We start from the raw sequence: 17,176 nt of genomic DNA on the forward strand, positions 1-17,176 counted from the left end.
ACAGGTAGTCCTCACTTAACAACCATTTGTTTAGTGATGGTTTGGACTTAACGACAGTGCTGGAAAAAACAACTTACAACCAGTCCTCATGGTTATGACCGTCGCAGAATCCCCATAGTCATGTGATCATGATTCGGGTACTTGGTAACCAGTTCGCATTTATGACCATCAGGGTGTCCCATGGTCACGTGATCGCCATTTCTGACCTTCCTGGCCAGCTTCTGGCAAGCAAAATCAATGGGAAACTGCACGATTTGCTTAACAACCACATGTTCACTTAACACCTGTGGTGATTTGCTTAACAACCGCCACAAAAAAGGTCATAAAATTGGGTCAGATTTGCTTAACAACCGCTTCACTTAGCAACTGAAATTCCAGTCCCAATTGTGGTCATTAAGCGAGGACTACCTGTATACAAATTTTGGGATCAACAAGCAAACTAACTGAAGGGCAGTGTTTATACTGAGCTGTAAATCAGCCGCAAAACAATTTGAATGAAAGAGTTAAAGATACAGAAGAATTCTTAGGTGGGCAAAAGACTGTTATTTATTTAATTTTATTTATATATCATATTTTTATCATCGCCCATCTCCCCCACAAGGGAGATTTACTTGAGATTCTTTGGAAAGAGATGACAAAACTATCTGCTAGATCAGTCCAGATCTACTGCCAAGCTATGCAGCCCCCTACTTTTACAAATAATATTTTGACTGAAGGTTATTACAGAATTAAGAATATGTATAACGTATTTAGAAGGAATGTGAACAGCCGCTTCCCATAATTCTCTTGGTCAAAAACGGCTGGCTGGGTTTTTAGCAGTGCTTTCTGCTTTTTATGCACCAGTACAGTGATTTTTTTGAATTATGGCACTGATAATCTCATAGAACTATTCAGTGACTAGGATCTTAGTGTTAGAAGGCACTCTGGAGAGCATCAAGTCCAGCCCCCTGCTCCGTGCCAGAATCCGAATTAAAGCATCTCAGACAGTTGGCTACGCTGTCTGGTCTCTGCCTGACCAAAACCAGTAATCAGCCAATGTTTTTTACACATTGAAGGTTCATCTTGGTTCTTGTTGTAATAGTATTAATTATCAAGACCTACGCACATATAACTAGCCAGGCCGCTAAGTCTGGAAACCAAACTGTAATATGCAGACTTTTCGAATCAAAAGGCATTGCCTTTATTTGCCTGTTGGAAAACGGTTCGGAACGCAGACAGACAAGACAATCAGTTTTGATGAAGACTGCAACCCAAGCCAGCCATCTTTGTCTGAGAAGAGGGATCCTACTTAATCTGATCCAACTGCCCCAGGATACAACAGCCATTTTTAGCGGTAGGCCCTATTATGTGATTGCACATAATGTCACAGGCACAAGCAAGTGAAAAAAGAGCAAACTTTTAAAAATTAAAAAAGGCTAGAACCTCACAAGACTTCATGTGAGAAAAAAAAACATTGAGAGAGTTAGCTATCTTGACCTTTTAATTTATTTTTACATTTTTCTTTAATGTATTTGATTCCTGGACATCACCCAAAGGCACTGTGGGTGCAACAGCACTCGTAGGTGCTGACCTGGGCCTTACCCTGACCAGAAACCAGGCACCAGGCAATGCTTAGGACCGTAGAGGAGAGAGGGAATGGCCCTGAGGGACAGGAGGACAAGGGTCAGATAAATGAGGACTGAGTCCGGAGCAGGAACGTAACGTGTGTAAATGTCTCAGACAAGCCCTTCCCTAGTTCACACAAAGATAAAGGGGGGGAAGGGGAAAGCACGACTTGCCAGATTCTGTTACTATAACTTTATAATAAAAGTAGTATTGGCCTATGTGACTTTGGTTTCCTAGTCTGGTCTACCTTGAAGGGCTGACAAGGAAGGAGCCAAGATCCAATCTGGGATGTTCTGCATGCAGGGTGTATGTTCCGTCACTCAAGGTGGCTTGACTTAGAAAAGAGGCTACTTTTTTTGGACAGGATTGCTTCATACCGTCATAAGCCAGAGAAGTAAAACTGGGGCGGCCCATCATCAAGAAGAGTCAAAGAACTGCTTTCCAGCACAGGCATGCCATTACTCAAAAGCGTCACTTTGTACTAGCAGCTTGAGATCAGCGTCAGCCGCAATATTCCAGCAGCGTCCCTCCGGCCTGTTTCAAAACACAGCTTTAGGTCAATTAGATGTTATGAAAATAGCCAACTTACTGGAACTAATTAAACGATCATGTAGGCTTCGTACTGGACCAAATTCCAGCCTGTGTAAAGTGAAACAGCAGCACGTTGTTTCAGGCAGTTACTATTTTATCCACAGACAATTACACTTATTATCTATCCATTTCTGTTTAAATGTGATAGCTGAGAAGTGGGATGCGTTTTCTTAGCCCATGCTGACAAGGCTCACCTGCCCAGTAAACAGTTGCAACATTTTTCGGTACTCATACATGAGTCATTGTGGTATACGAACAAGCAGCTGACAGATCCAACTCAGACATACCTGTGAAATTCTGATATTCAGGGAGCATCAAGCTTTTATACGTCAGAGGCATCTATAGACAGTTGACTCAGTCTGATTTATAGCTATATTTTTGGCACAGATGGAAAGAGGGGAAAACCTGCTGTAAAGTCTCCCTCTGAACCAGGAATCCTGATGCATGCGAACTAGCAATGTTCTTAGGCATGGAACCTCTTTGCTGTGATCCTCCATCAGAAGGCAAAGCACAAATCACCAGCACAGGGACCTTACTGTAAAATCAAACACAGGTAGTCCTCACTTAACAACCATTTGTTTAGTGATGGCTTGGACTTATGACGGTGCTGAAAAGACTGACTTGCTCACACTTACGACTATCACTGCATCCCCATGGTCACATGATCATGATTTGGGTGCTTGGCAACCAGTCACATTTATGACTGTCACAGTGTCCCGTGATCACGATTGCCATTTTTGATCTTCCTGGCCAGTTTTTGGCAAGCAAAATCGATGGTGAACTGCGTGATTCACTTAATGATCACATGGTTTGCTTAACGCCCATGGTGATTCGCTTAATGACTGCCACAAAGGTCATAAAATCAGGTCAGATTTGCTTAATGACTGTTTTGCTTAGCAACCAAAATTCCAGTCCCAATTGTGGTCGTTAAGTGAGGACTGCCTGTATAGGATTATGGCTCATTTCTGCTGAAGCAAGCCAGGGCTGTAAACCAGCGCTGAACCAAGCTCTGTTTTATGGGCATAAGAATCTGGGCCTGTTCAAGTGGAATAAGCCACAACTTTAATATCATGAACCACACTAAATCATCCTTGTTTTGTTTGTTTATCAGCTTGGGGCATGATCCAAACAGTTGCCATTTTTTAGCTTTTCTCTTTTCGTGTGATTTTATTCTTTCACTCTTTGTTATTATATTGTAGCTTTTATTGTGTTTAGCTGCCCAGTGTTGCTTTGCAAGACGGGTGGCCATATAAATCTACTAAATGAAAATAAATAAGGTTTATACCGTCATCTTCTAGACCAGAATTTCTGTCAGTTAAGAGCCAAGAAACTATGACCATTATCTCGACCCCTCTGCTCTTTCCTAAGCACTTTTCCATAGGTCATCTCCTGTCAGTTGCACTAGGCCTGAGAACGCCCAAATAGATCTTGGGAGGGCAAGAATTCTACCCAAAATCACATTGGCCTCGGTCCTTAATCTGCCGCACCACGCACAGAGAGCAAGACCAGGGCCAAGGAAGTTCACTATGGAGAAACATTTATACTTCAATTTGCGTCTGAGTAGACAATGCATTACGAAGGAGGAGAAGGAAGAGGAGGAGGAGACAGCGCCCTGTCTGCAGCAGGCGTACGCATCTTTTCCATGGCAAGGTTGGAACACCCTTAAAAGACAGGATTTTCAGTATTTGGTATTAAAAGACTGTTTAGAAAAGGATTTAAGAAATTCGTGGTGAGTTGATCCATAGCATTGGCTGTTCCAGATGAAGAAAATCTCCAGGTTCAATACACGGTTAACCCACTTGACCAAAACAAATGACAACGGACGGCCACCCACTTTACTCCATGTTTTGACATCTAGAAGCATCCAGGATGCAAGACGAGGAGGAGGCTGGTCTCATCTATGGCTGTAGTCAATACTATTTGACTTCAGTGCTACTGGCCAGGGCTGCAACTAGGGGGGGGGCAACCGGGGCATGTGCCCCGGGCGCCACGCTGGGGGGGCGCCAAAATGAGCGCTGGGGGGGGCACCAAAATGGGCGCGGAATCCATGTTTGCCCCAGGTGACACAGACCCTAGGTGCGGCCCTGCTACCGACATTGAAATTATTTAATGGAATAAATCAAACAATCGGTTGTCTCGCACAACAACAGAGCTCAAGCCCCTAGAGAGGGCACCCACATGGACAAGACTAGACTGTAGATGAAACTTCATCCCATATACAGTTCCTCTTCTAAGGAGACCTCACCATGCTTCACTGCCCTTCCTTTCTTGCAAGCAAAGTTGGCCAAGGTTTATAGCCTTACAGGGAACCTTTACATGGCAGATTTCCCAGCAAAAAAACATGTAATCCCTTCATCAAAAGGAGAAGATCAGACAGCTTTAGAACGTATTGTTAGGGGAATGAGTTACCCACGTACCCACAGCATATGCCTTGCAGCTACTGTGCATGGATTTATATCCTTATTTAACTTGCTTCCTGCAGAGAGGTGAGTCCTGCAGGTTTGCAGTTTGGGTGCAATTTGTAAGTAAACTGCTAAGACAGCTTATATTGGTCTTCTCCAACCTGGTGCTCCCCAGAAGTATTAATCATGTAGGCTCCGAATACAGCACTTGCACTCTAACGCTTCTGGAAGAAACCAGGTTTGGGAAGGCTGGCTTAATAAATAATAAAAAAAAGCTAAGCTTGGGTGCACTTTGCAGACTACCAGCCTGTCCTTCAACCATGACAATCTTTATTCCAGAGAGAGGAGAACCTCTTCACCTTGAAGACGAATTAGTATGCCAAATAGTCATCTCCAAGCTTGAATAGTTAAAATGATTTCAATATTAGCAGTTCTAAGCTTAAAAGGGCAAGCCAAAAATCAAACTGCATACACACTCCATGTTCTGGCTACCCAATCAAACACGGGCACCGCAGATGAGAGCAAAAGAAGCCAGAAGTTCTATTATAACAATCTACACCAGTGTTTCTCAACCTTGGCAACTTTAAGATGGGTGGGCTTCAACTCCCAGAATTCTCCAGCCAGCCCATGCTGGCTGGAGAATTCTGGGAGTTGAAGTCCACCCATCTTAAAGTTGCCAAGGTTGAGAAACACTGATCCACACACTCACCTACTAGGCAGTCTAGCCAGCCCCACAACACAGAACATTGAAATTTAGACTTCAAGAAATAGTATGTGTTAATATATTGTTTTCTACTACAGATTAAGGTTACTATGGTAACTAATCATTTTGGCCGTGAAGAGGTTGAATTTAATTGTCCCCTTTTCACGTGTTAATGGTTGCATTGCCTAAGGGAGGAACTTGCCTGAACTTGTTTTAGTTTCAGTTTCCCTTCTGTGTAGGCTTGCAGAGAGTATGGAGCTGAGAGAAATCTCTCCTCTCAGCAAACAGCCTTTAAACATGTTTGTTTTTTTGTAAATAAAATTATTTTTATAGAAATGCCTGGTGTGTGACTTTTCTGATCTCTCCTGGGCCAAAGGCTTTCCTAGCAATCTGCCAACAGTATGTTCCTTGCAGATTCAATATACAGAAGGCAGATTGTTTAAATTTTCCGTATCACAAACGTAGCTACTTCTACAGAATAACGTGTGCTATATCTGAAAAATTCCAGTTCCCTGTGAAAAAGATGAGAAGAAAAAGAAGGCAGGTACTTGCAGAACAGGTGTGTACATTTAACCTTATTAAAGATCTGTATCCCCAACTAGCTGCTCGTGTAACGGTTTCAAAATATAACCACGGCCTGTAAGATGAAGATGAGTTACGCATGCTTTCCTATTCTCGGTTCAGGGTTGCACGCACACCACATGGATTCAGATTAAAATTCTAGAATTTTAATATATGGTATATCTGCCCGCAAGCGAGCACACCAAGGAGAGAAACAACTGGAGAGGTAATACCACATCACATCACCCTTTCACTAAGAAGTACCCTCAGAAGTAAAGCCCAACACATTTTGGACCTGAAGACAATCTGGAACCCTACATCCGTCAGACTATGCAGAAAACGCTTCTCAAGTCCTGAAGGAATTTGTGGGTTTGGTCCCTGGCAACAAACTGAACGAAATACAGCGATATGGGGCCATTGCTAGAAGGGCTGATACAGTTCATGCCTGAATCAGAAAGCACACTGCACCAAAGATTCACGAAGTCCTTACTCCTCTCTACTCACTCCTGGTAAGGCCATGTATGATTTTGGACACCCAAGATGATCCAGGGACGGGAGGACGTGTCCTACGAGGAGAGGCTGAAGGAATGGGGATGTCCAGGCTAGAGAAGAACATGACTCAGGAGAGACAAGGCTGCCACGCTCAGGTACATAAAGGGAAACTACAGGGAAGGTGGCCAGGAATTATTTTCCCACAGCCACAGAAACCAGGATGAGAAATACTTATTGATAAGGTAAGATCTGTATGACAGTGGGACAGCCTCCCTATGGAGGTTGTAGGTTCTTCATCTCTGGAGGTACTGAAGACGAGGCTGGAGAGGCACCTTTCAAGGATGGTTTAATGGGTTTTCCTGCACTTCTTGGAGGGTTGGGCTAGATGATCCTGGTGGAGCCTTCCAACGGCAGAATTCCATGATGCTATGATTCTGGGACTTGGTACAAACTAGCACAACGAATATCACTCTTAAAATGGAGAGAGAAATCCCAACTTTAGGAATAACTAGAGTTCTGCTTTTCAAGGCCATTGATGACAAGGGGGACATTTTTTCACCTAGTCCTTGCAGCAAGGAAAATAATTGGGGATCTGCAAAAGGCCAGTGGTGCATGCAAGCTGCAGGATGCCCACCCCTGCTTTATTGTTTATTTACTGCATTACTGTTCTGCCTTTCTCCAAGAGGTCAATGTGGACTTGAGTTTAGTTCCACAACCACTGCCCTATGAGGTAGCTGAATCAGAGAGAGGGAATGATGGGCATTTTCGCAAGAACTTACCCTGTTCACTGAGTTGCTCCAAACTAATTAAATGGGGTAGGTTCCCACGATTTGCTAAAGCACAAAAAAGTGTAACTAAGCTTAGGACATTATGCAAATGCATCTGCCTGGTCTTTACCTGACTTTGGTATGCAGGTTACGTGAACCCAGCCTGGCTCTCCAGATGTTACCATACCTTTCTAAATTTGCATGAGGAATAATATGCCGTATAGATCTACTTTCTGAATTAAATCAGAGCCATCCACTGCACGCTTTTGCAGAGCAACTTAAATTAGAGATGCATTCCTGCCCATATCTGGATCCAGGTAACAATGAACACTGGGTCAGTATTATGCTCATTTTCAAACATTCAGTACGTCAACACGCACAAATAGGCTCTGTGAAACGGACCTGTCAATCTGCCTTTGCTGAAACTGTTGTGTTGTTCTGTGAATGCAAAGCAGAGCCTTGCACCTGCTCAAATTCCTACCGCTTATCATGAATGGAAGACAACACCGAGTCAGTCTGGGGTCCAAAAAGAATCTGTACAGGTAGTCCTCACTTAACGACCATTTGTTTAGTGGCAGTTCAGGCTTACGACGGCACTGGAAAAAACTGACTTACTGCTGGTCCTCACATTTATGACCGCCACAGCATCCCCACAGTCACGCGATCACGATGTGGGCACTTGGCAACAGGTTCACATTTACAACCGGTGCAGCATCCTGTGGTCACATGATCACCATTTTCAACCTTCCCAGCCAGCTTCCAGCAAGCAAACTCAATGGGGAACTGTGTGGTTCACTCAACGACCATGTGGTTCACTTAATGACTGTGGTGATTCGCTTAATAACCACCACAAAAAAGGTCATACAATTGGGTTGGATTTGCTTAACGACCGCTTTGCTTAGCAACCAAAATTCCGGTCCCAATTGTGGTTGTGAAACAAGGACTACCTGTATAGGGTACCTTCTTGTCAACCTTCAGGTTGTTTCTGCACCTGTCCATTTCTTCTAACGGCAAGCATGGCGTTCATACTTTTACAGCCCCAAAATTTGCCTTCTGCCAAAAGCAACCAAGAGGTCGTAAGCAAATGCACACTCAAGTGCCCTTTCTGAAGCAGATCTGCTGCCAGAAAGAGTTCCAGTTGGAGTCTAATCACCCTCTCCTTGCCAAGCAGCGAATGTAGGAAAGCCCGGGATAATTACCAGGTCAACCCTGAAGCACCTGCATTACTCCTTCCCAGGATTTCTGGAAAACATTGAATCAAAACATTTTCCTCTGCAAAGGGATATAGTTCAAATTAGCATGTGGGTCTCAGGGCCCCTCTCACTCATTGCCAGGCCTCCCTCAGCTATCAAACAAAACACCGCAGAACGTATTTCTCAGGACACAAGGGCTCAGCGAAGGTTTAGCGTAGCAAAAGCACGAAGCCATTGCAAAAGAATTCCCCCAACCGCTAGGCATAAAATGTGAGGCCTATTTAGAAGAACGAATGTTCAAATTTCTTATGTCTCTTTCTCCCCTCCTCACTATGCAATGGGCTAGACAGGGTTCTCTTTTGGGAGGAAGATACGGCTTCCATCTGTCCCTTGCTTGGGTAACAGCCTGATCTAGTATCCGGTTATTTTTGACCACGTGAGAACTTCCACACCCGTTTCTCCAGTCCTTCTCGTTGCCTTTCCCTTCTCCTCTGTCCCAGAGAACGGAGCTAGTTAAAATCACAAAATCCCTGCCCTTCCGTGTTTCAGGATAATCACCTGGAGAGAACACAGTGTACAACTTTGAAACTGCCAAATTTGTACGAAGTAGGAAGTTTTCATCTCTGCTGGGTGCGCTCTTTGGAGTGTCCCGTACATATGACTGCTCTGAAAATGGCTTAGAACCTACTCATTGTGACCCAAAACAGGAACTTAAGATTCTTAACAGGAGCATACAAGGAAGCAATTTCATACCACCAGAGCTTTATCAGCTCCACTGGTCCAATTCAAAGTCCTGCTTTCAACTTTCAACAGTCATAACAGTTTGAGATTTATTACCTAAAACAGTGTTTCTCAACCTCAGCAACTTTAAGGTGTGTGGACTTCAACTCCCAGAATTCCCCAGCCAGCACGCTGGCTGGGGAATTCTGGGAGTTGAAGTTCACCCATCTTAAACTTGCCGAGGTTGCGAAACACTGACCTAAAAGCTGCATGCTCCCTTATGCCTCTCCCTAAACTTTAACAATGTCTTCAGGGTTCCTCTTCCCTGTTGTGTGAAATGCAGTGAGACAGACAAAAACTACCAGCAAGAGAGATTTCTTAGGATGTGAAATGCCTTCTCAAGAGAGATCCACCTGGTGCAGTCTTTACAGCAAATTAAGTCCTGAAGCAAAGGAATTCTGGGAGTTGAAGTCCGCCCATCTTAAACTTGCCGAGGTTGCGAAACACTGACCTAAAAGCTGCATGCTCCCTTATGCCTCTCCCTAAACTTTAACAATGTCTTCAGGGTTCCTCTTCCCTGTTGTGTGAAATGCAGTGAGACAGACAAAAACTACCAGCAAGAGAGATTTCTTAGGATGTGAAATGCCTTCTCAAGAGAGATCCACCTGGTGCAGTCTTTACAGCAAATTAAGTCCTGAAGCAAAGGCAAACAAACCCTTAATTTAATAGACAAACAGCAATGTCTATTAATGCAAAGGGGGATTTTAACGCATGCATAAAATAGCAAGGGGGATTTTACGCATGCACAGAAGAAGAGAGTTGTAAAGACGGCAAAACCGAGTTTGGACTGGATTGAAATACCTGAAATATTGGAAAGGATGAAAACGAAATGTATCAATCTGCTGCCTTACAAGTCCCTTCAAAATCCTCTCTTTAAAATCTCCAGTGCATCACTAACTACATTTACATGTAGAAGTGTTAATTAATTAACCTCCGACAATTAACAATGCATATTTGACATCTAAATTAACGTAAGGCCCTTACGACTGGGGAGGGGGCAGTCTTCTCACTGCCAAGCTAGGTAATCAACACCACCTAAAGCTTATTAGAAACTTTTCAGCATCTGCACATTTTCCAACAACCATAAAGAGCAAACGGAAATGTAAAAATTAGTTGTTGGCTGACAGGAGATTTTTCAGTTCATATTTAAAAGATCGTAAAGGGGTGGGGGAGAAAAAAGTGTGTTGTCACTTGATTAACAATACATTTTAACAATTCAGTGAATCTTTTTTGCATTCAGAAGTTGTAATGGTGAGGGGGAGAGCTCTGAGTGCCAGAAATACTGGAGCCTTGGATGATGTCAATCCTCCCCAGCCAGAATTCTGGGAGTTGAAGTCCAAACACCTCAAAGTTGCTGAGATTGAGAAACACTGCTATAGAGGATGAGTTAATTGGCAGAAGGAATTCTCCTCCTGCACCTAGAACAGGGCCTAGTTCTGAGACGAACTATGGAGCATTGCATCGAGGAGGAGAACAGGGATCTCAAACTCCACAGCAATAGGAATTCCAGCTCAGTTCCTTTCCATGACTCAAAACGGAAATCCTTTTTCGATCGGGGGCGGGGGTGGGGTAGCAAAAGTCTCCACTGTCAATGCCCTCTCCCTATTTCTGTCTACAAATTATTTCCTCCCTATCTTGCACTGAAAATGTCTGACATCTGTGTTATAACAGCCTTAATTTGCCAAGCTGTTGAGGAAACACAGTGCCAGTTTATCATTTAAGGATTGCTATGAGACCGTTACAAATAGAACGTCATCTCCCATCCAGAAAAATACCCCACCAGCAGAGGCGGGCGGGTGGGCGGGGGGGGGGGGTTTACCTTACACCATCTTTTGCCTTTTTTTCACTCCCCTGCTGCAGACAGACCCTGCCCAGTATTGCACACTTTAGGACGGCCTGCACAACTGCACCACAAAGGTCGTGTTAATAAATTAAAAACAATTCCAAGCCACAAAGAAATAGCTGACGCAACAATCAGCTGCTTGGCAGCAGCACTGGCAAGGTCTGGAGGCATTTGGAGGCAGCGTGTCTTTTACATTTAGTGGCTGTGGATTGATTGAGTTTCCAAAAAACACCAGTGGGCCACGCGAGGCTGCTTGGCAGGCCGCATGCTGCAGAGAACTGCTCCGCTCAATCCCCACTGTGTCAAACGAACACTAAGAAAAATTCAGAAAAAGTATTGTAAGTTCAGAGAAGGGCATTAAGGATGAACATGGGACTTGATACTAAACCACATGGGGAACGACTGAAGGAACTGGGGCTATTTAATGCTGAGAAAAGCTTAACATGGCGGGGCATGATCACTCTTCAAATACCGCAAAGGATGCCGGACAGAAGAAGGTCAAGATCTGTTCAGGGCATGGGACGCAGAATGAGAGACTTAAGCCAAAGGAAGGCCAATTTCAGTTGATTGTTAGAGAAAAAATTTGTAATAAGTTATTTGACTGGGGAACCCAACATACCGAGCGGCAGCGGGCACCCCTTTGTTGATTCCCACACTGAGCAGGGGGTTGAGATGGATGGCCTCAAGGGAGATTTCCAACCCTACAGTTCTCTGATAAATCCCCTAAGGACATTTAAAAAATATAATACTTCCGCTGCATTTTACAATTCATACAAAAACTTAAGAAACATGATACTTTCTAAATAAAAAGTACTTTGTTCATTTTTCTTTGTGGTTAAGACAAAATAACTTCTAAAAAATGGTTGTGTAGAAGGCACTGGCCACACACTCTTGCCATTCATGCGTTATGATATAACTGGATGCTGTGTCTAAACAGATGAGAAAATAACCTTGGTAAGACTCTCTACATTGCTCTTACAATTTTTTCTGCACTGAGAAAATAAGCATCAGCAGCCACCCCTCCATTTTGGCATCTGTTCACTAGAAGCAAACTTTCAGGGAAAGACCAAGAGACCTGGACTTATGGAACAAATGCCATTGTCATAAGAGGCAATCCTGTGCCGCAAGATCAGCACATGTAACACTGCTGCTGCGTGAGCTGCACTGGGTCCCAGTCTGCTTCCGGGTCCAGTTCAAAGTGTTGGTTATCACCTAAAGCCCTACATGGCATGGGGACAGGTTACCCAAGGGACCGTCTCATCCCTACAACACTGACCCATCCCACCCGGTCATGCAGAGAGGGCATGCTGTGAATCCAGCCGGTTAGGGAATTCCACCTGGCGGGGCCCAGGAGGCGTGCCTTCTCCGCAGTGGCACCCGCCCTGTGGAACATTCTGCCCCCGGAGGTGAGGCAGGCTCCTTCGCTCCCGACCTTCCAGAAGGGTTTGAAGACCTGGTTCTGCCGCCTCGCCTGGGATGGGAAGGGCAACAGCTCTTCCTGGGGGTGGCTGGTGATGTAGATTTTTCCCTACCGAATGGAAATTTTCCCCCTTGGATTTTGTATTTATATTTATTATTTTAGGTTGGTAGGTGCTGATTTGGTCATTTTAGGTGCTGAGGTTTTAACAGAGTATTTTATTGTAAACCGCCCAGAGTCCCCCTCTTTGGGGGGAGATGGGCGGTAACAGAAATTTGATTGATAAATAAATAAATCCCTATCGATGGAAACATCAACAGACGATAACTGGTCCACCTAGCAATTTCTGTGCAAATAAAACCGAGCTACAGAAAAGACACAGCAATCTTTCCAATACAACACCAGGATGATCTTGATGCTTGACAAGCATTCTGTGACAGACATCTATTGACAGACACGATGGCTTTATCAAGCTCAGTGCTTTCTAATTTGCTATGAACGTCCTTTGAACTGCCACTTTATATGGTGTAATTTGCAAGGCTCTGTAATCTTGCTGATTTGCAATTAGAAAGCCCACCACACGGCTGTCTATCGATTTACATGTAATATTACTTCACACGCCAATCCAAGAAATCAAGAGTCTCTAAACCAAGCCAATGATTGTTTCTCAACATGCTTATCTGATACACTTTAATCCCCATGGATTCTTTGAAAATAAAAATGGATACAATGCTAAGAAGAAAGTCATATTAAGGCCGGTAATAAATACTATAGTGGTGGGAATCGGGAGCTCCTTACCGATCACTGTGAGCTGTTTTCTAGGAATTGAATGCATAAATGCAATGAATAAGTACAGCTTATAAATGCCATTAATCTTGCTGAACTTTCTGAAAAGCTACTTAGAAGCCATTTTGGAGAATTACCACTTCTGGTCCTTTTTAAGGTGAAGCTGGCAAGAATCTGACAGGCTTCTGGAGGCAAAGGGAAACTGCCAAGGCAATTCAATCATTCTGGATTGTTCCTGTCACATCTTTGTAAGTGCTCCGCTTTCCAATTGGGAAAGCATGTATTGTGTTAGTTCCAGTTATAATTTCCAGCTGTGGCAATGCCTTAAGAGTTTCAAAGCAGGAAATCTAAAAGGAAATTCCATCAGTTCCTGCAGCTTTGTAGCCCAACTGTTGTTCCAAAAAAGGAGCCTTTACAAGAATCAGAGGAATTTTGCTGTAACTTTACCTCATGTCTTCAAGTAAGTCGCATTCTGCCTGATGCTTAGCTTGAAGTTTTGTCATCTGCTCGGCCTGAATGAGTTTCAGCTCTTGAGTAATTTTCACCTGGGGGGGAAAAAAACCTGCAGTTGTTAATAGAGCACATTATTTTCTCAAACATTTTTCTTGCTTAATACTAAAGATGTTGTAAGCGATAGACCTTTAATTGCTAAACGTTGCAATTCCACTACATTACAGATCATTCCCAACAGGTTTACCATGACCAAGCTTTCTTGAAAGACAGAAAGCTTCACAGTTTCATGCCAACATAATTCTGGAGATAGAAAGTTGGGTCTCTCTTAGAGCAATATAAGATGCAAAATATCCTGCATTATGAATGGTATCACAAGCAATGTACTCAGATAATCAAATATCTTGTTCTCATGTTTTTGAACTGCTGAAAAGTCACCCTATACTCAGGTGACACCGCATATCAACTGAATCCAAGCCAAAAAGAAACAACTCACCAACAATTCCAGCACTCAAGAAACACACTTGAAGGTTGCTCAAGCTCATTTTTAAAAGGCAAATCAATATAAAGGCAAAGCAGGCTTATTCGCCCCCGTTCTTGCTAGAGTCAACAATCAAGAAACTGTACATCATTTGAATGTTAAAAGTTTAGAACTTCAAATATTCCCTGGTGTATCCTGCTTTGAATGTGACCATATCTAAACACTGAAAGATAAATTAGCTCATGAAACCAGTTTGAAAAACAAGAACAGTAAATACAGAGGGGGTGGGGGAAAAATGGAAACACCCCTCAAAGAGCTAATGGGAAAAAGAACCTGTAACGGATTCATTGCAGGGAGAGCCATGTTAGCTAGTCTATAGTAGCAAAAACTCTGAAGGACTAGCTCCTTTTGCGACTAACACATTATATTAAAAGGCAGAAGTCCCCTCCCACACACACACACACTGCCCCCTTTGCAGCCACAGACAAGCTCCTGAGAGCTGATGCCTTTCAATAAAATGTGTTAGTCACAAAAGGAGCTACCAGACGTCTTCAGATTTTTCTGCAAGGAGCCCATGAGGTAATCTGCAAAAATGTGCGCAGCCCCCCAAATGAAACACCCACTCTTAACTGCTTCGTCGTGCAATACCCTGCTTTCTGCACTGGTCAAGTACACCTTTCCAGTCCACCACGTAGAAATCACCAGGTTTCAAGCAGATGCTTAGCAGCATGCCAGGACCAACTGTCACGCTGTGGGAGCCAGCGCTAGAAATGCCCTGACAAATGGCGTGGCTAAGATTTTCTTTTTCTGCTATAATTGGACACTGTACTCAGTTCTATATATAGGGGGGGAAAGCCCAACTTTTTTGTGTTCAAGGAAAGAACAAAGACTAGGGGGAAGAGCTCAGAAGAGCGAAGCTGGTCAAGCAATCTGCTATTACCTCGGCTCCAAGAAGCTTCTCCCCAGGACAGGCACCAGCCCTTCCTAACACCTCTGAGTGAAGCCAGGGACCCTAAGAGCAAAACCACACCGAGGAATGAAGTCTCAATTTTCTCAACAAGAAGAAGAGAACCCACCTCCCTTTTTTGTTCTTAACTGAAAGGCTAAACTTGTTTGCATTTTTCATCCAAAGAGTCCTGGGAAAAAATTTCCCCAAGCAGAGCACGTCCTCCTGAACGGAAACTCCAAATCCTCCCCCGTGAAACGGAAACATGGGCAAAACTGGGTCTGCCCCACCTAGCCGAACCGCTAAGCGCCAGGCAGGCCAAAGGGCAGCATCCTGTGCCCCTCCCTCCCCACTGGGAAGCCCGGACTTTTGTTGACAAAAATTAAACCTCTCCCCTGATGAATTTCAGCCAGGTCTGAACACGCACGCACATGTTGGTGTGGGTTGTTGTTGTTTCCATAGTACACACATTTATTCTATGCCGGGCGAAGAGGTATGGGGTGTCTCAGCATGCACGGAAGATGGTCCTCAAGATCCCCGAGGTAACAATGCTTGCAAGGAGAGCCCCACCGAGCTTCCCGATTCCCCTGATCCTTCGTTCTGGGAACGGCTCCCTGCGCTCCTCCCAAGTCACAAACAGGAGGGCTTCTCCCTCCTTGGAACTGCTGGCCAGACAGAAGCGTCCTTGCAGGCCTCACGGGCCCAGCGGCTTGGACACGGCCCCTATAAATAGCCTTCCTGCATCAGGCCAAGCGGAGAATTCCTCCCCCTCGACCCGGGTCAGGAAGAAAGGCCTCGCCATGGGGGGGCGGATATGAGTTTGGGGTCCCAAGCCCAACCTCCTCCTCTGGCCCAAGCCAACTTAGGACTCCAGATCCGGCCACGGCCCTTTCTGTGCCCCTGACTAGTCCTCAACACCCTCACCGCCCTGCCTGGCCCACCCAGGCTGGCTGGGGAGGATGGGAGTTGTAATCCGACGCTTCTGGAGGGCACTGGGGTTGGGGAAAGCAGCCCGAGATGAGCTAATGCAAGCAGCCCAGCTGCTTCAGGTCCCTGCTCACCCTCACTCTGACGGAGGGCTGGCACCTTCCCCCTTTCCCAGCCCAGCAGACCGCGGAGCCCTTCGCCACCCTGGCTCTGAACCGGCCGCTGCGTTCCGACAACGGGCTAGCCTGGAACGCGGAGCGCGTGTTCCCTACGGTGGGAACCTCCCTCCGCTTTCGCTCCGGGTTGCCTGGATTACACGAAGCTCGGAAGGCCCCCAGGTTAAGGTGTCGCGCGGGCAGCCCCGGCCCCCCCCGGCCTCTGCAGGTCCCGGCAGCCCCCCCGCCCCGCCCCGCTCCTCCCCGCGGCGCCCCGGCCCCGTCGCCCCCCACCCCAGGGCCCGCGGCCCCTGCGGGCAGCTCGCCCCGGCGCCCCCGCCCCTCCCTCCCCCCCGGGCACAGAAACGCCCCCGCGCGCCCAGGACCCCTTGCCAAGCCCCCTCCCCCCGGGAGCCCCTCCCCGCCTCGGGAGCCGGAGGCAGCCCCGGCCGCGAGCGCCGGGGGGGCGGGGGGACCCCGGCATCCCGCTCCCCGCGGGCCCCGCGACCCTCGCCGCCTCCCTCCTCACCTTCCTCGGCGGCGGCTGCATGGCGGCGGCGGCGCGGCCGCTCTCGGCCTCATCAATCCTTCCCGCCCGGGACGGCGGCGGCGGCAACGGCCGGGCGGGCGCGGAGAGGCGGGGGCGACGCCGGGCCGGGCCGGGCCGGGCTGCGATGCTGCTGCTGCTGCGGCGGCTGCTGCTGCGGCAGCGGCGGCGGCGCGGGGGCTGACGAGCGGAGGGGCGGGGTCGGGGGCGGGGCCGGGGGCGTTACCTCCGCGCTCCCCGCCTCCGTCCGGCCACGGGGAGGGGGAGGGGGAGGGGGAGGGAGGGGCGCCCCGCGCGTGCGCAGAGGGGCCTCGCGCCCGTCAGGGAAACCGCGCGAGACTTCCGAGTGAGGGTGGTCTCCCCCTCCTCTCCGAAAAAGCCCGCGCAGTTGGACGACCCGGCAGCCCGCCTCAAGAGTTGACATTAAGCGGGGCTCCGCCACCGTCCTGCCGCCTTTCGACTCAGACCGGCGTGAGCCGCGTAACGTGTGGACGGCGACACGCGTCACTTGCCCTGAGGGAATTTTTTTT

General features: G+C 46.6%; 1 protein-coding gene across 1 annotated transcript in view; it reads right to left on the reverse strand.

Moving 5' to 3' along the window:
* Positions 1 to 16,707, reverse strand: part of FCHSD2 (FCH and double SH3 domains 2) — a 161,250-nt gene extending 144,543 nt beyond the window's left edge. Inside the window, exons 1-2 of the mRNA XM_063305977.1 lie at positions 16,629 to 16,707; positions 13,588 to 13,685 (exon numbers count right to left, since the gene is read on the reverse strand). Of these exons, the coding sequence (XP_063162047.1) occupies positions 13,588 to 13,685; positions 16,629 to 16,649 (119 nt within the window). The 5' untranslated portion in view covers positions 16,650 to 16,707. The remainder of the gene's footprint in view (positions 1 to 13,587; positions 13,686 to 16,628) is intronic.
* Positions 16,708 to 17,176: the final 469 nt, after the last annotated feature.

The sequence above is a fragment of the Candoia aspera genome, chromosome 5 (genome assembly GCF_035149785.1).
Source record: "Candoia aspera isolate rCanAsp1 chromosome 5, rCanAsp1.hap2, whole genome shotgun sequence".
NCBI lineage: Eukaryota > Metazoa > Chordata > Lepidosauria > Squamata > Boidae > Candoia > Candoia aspera.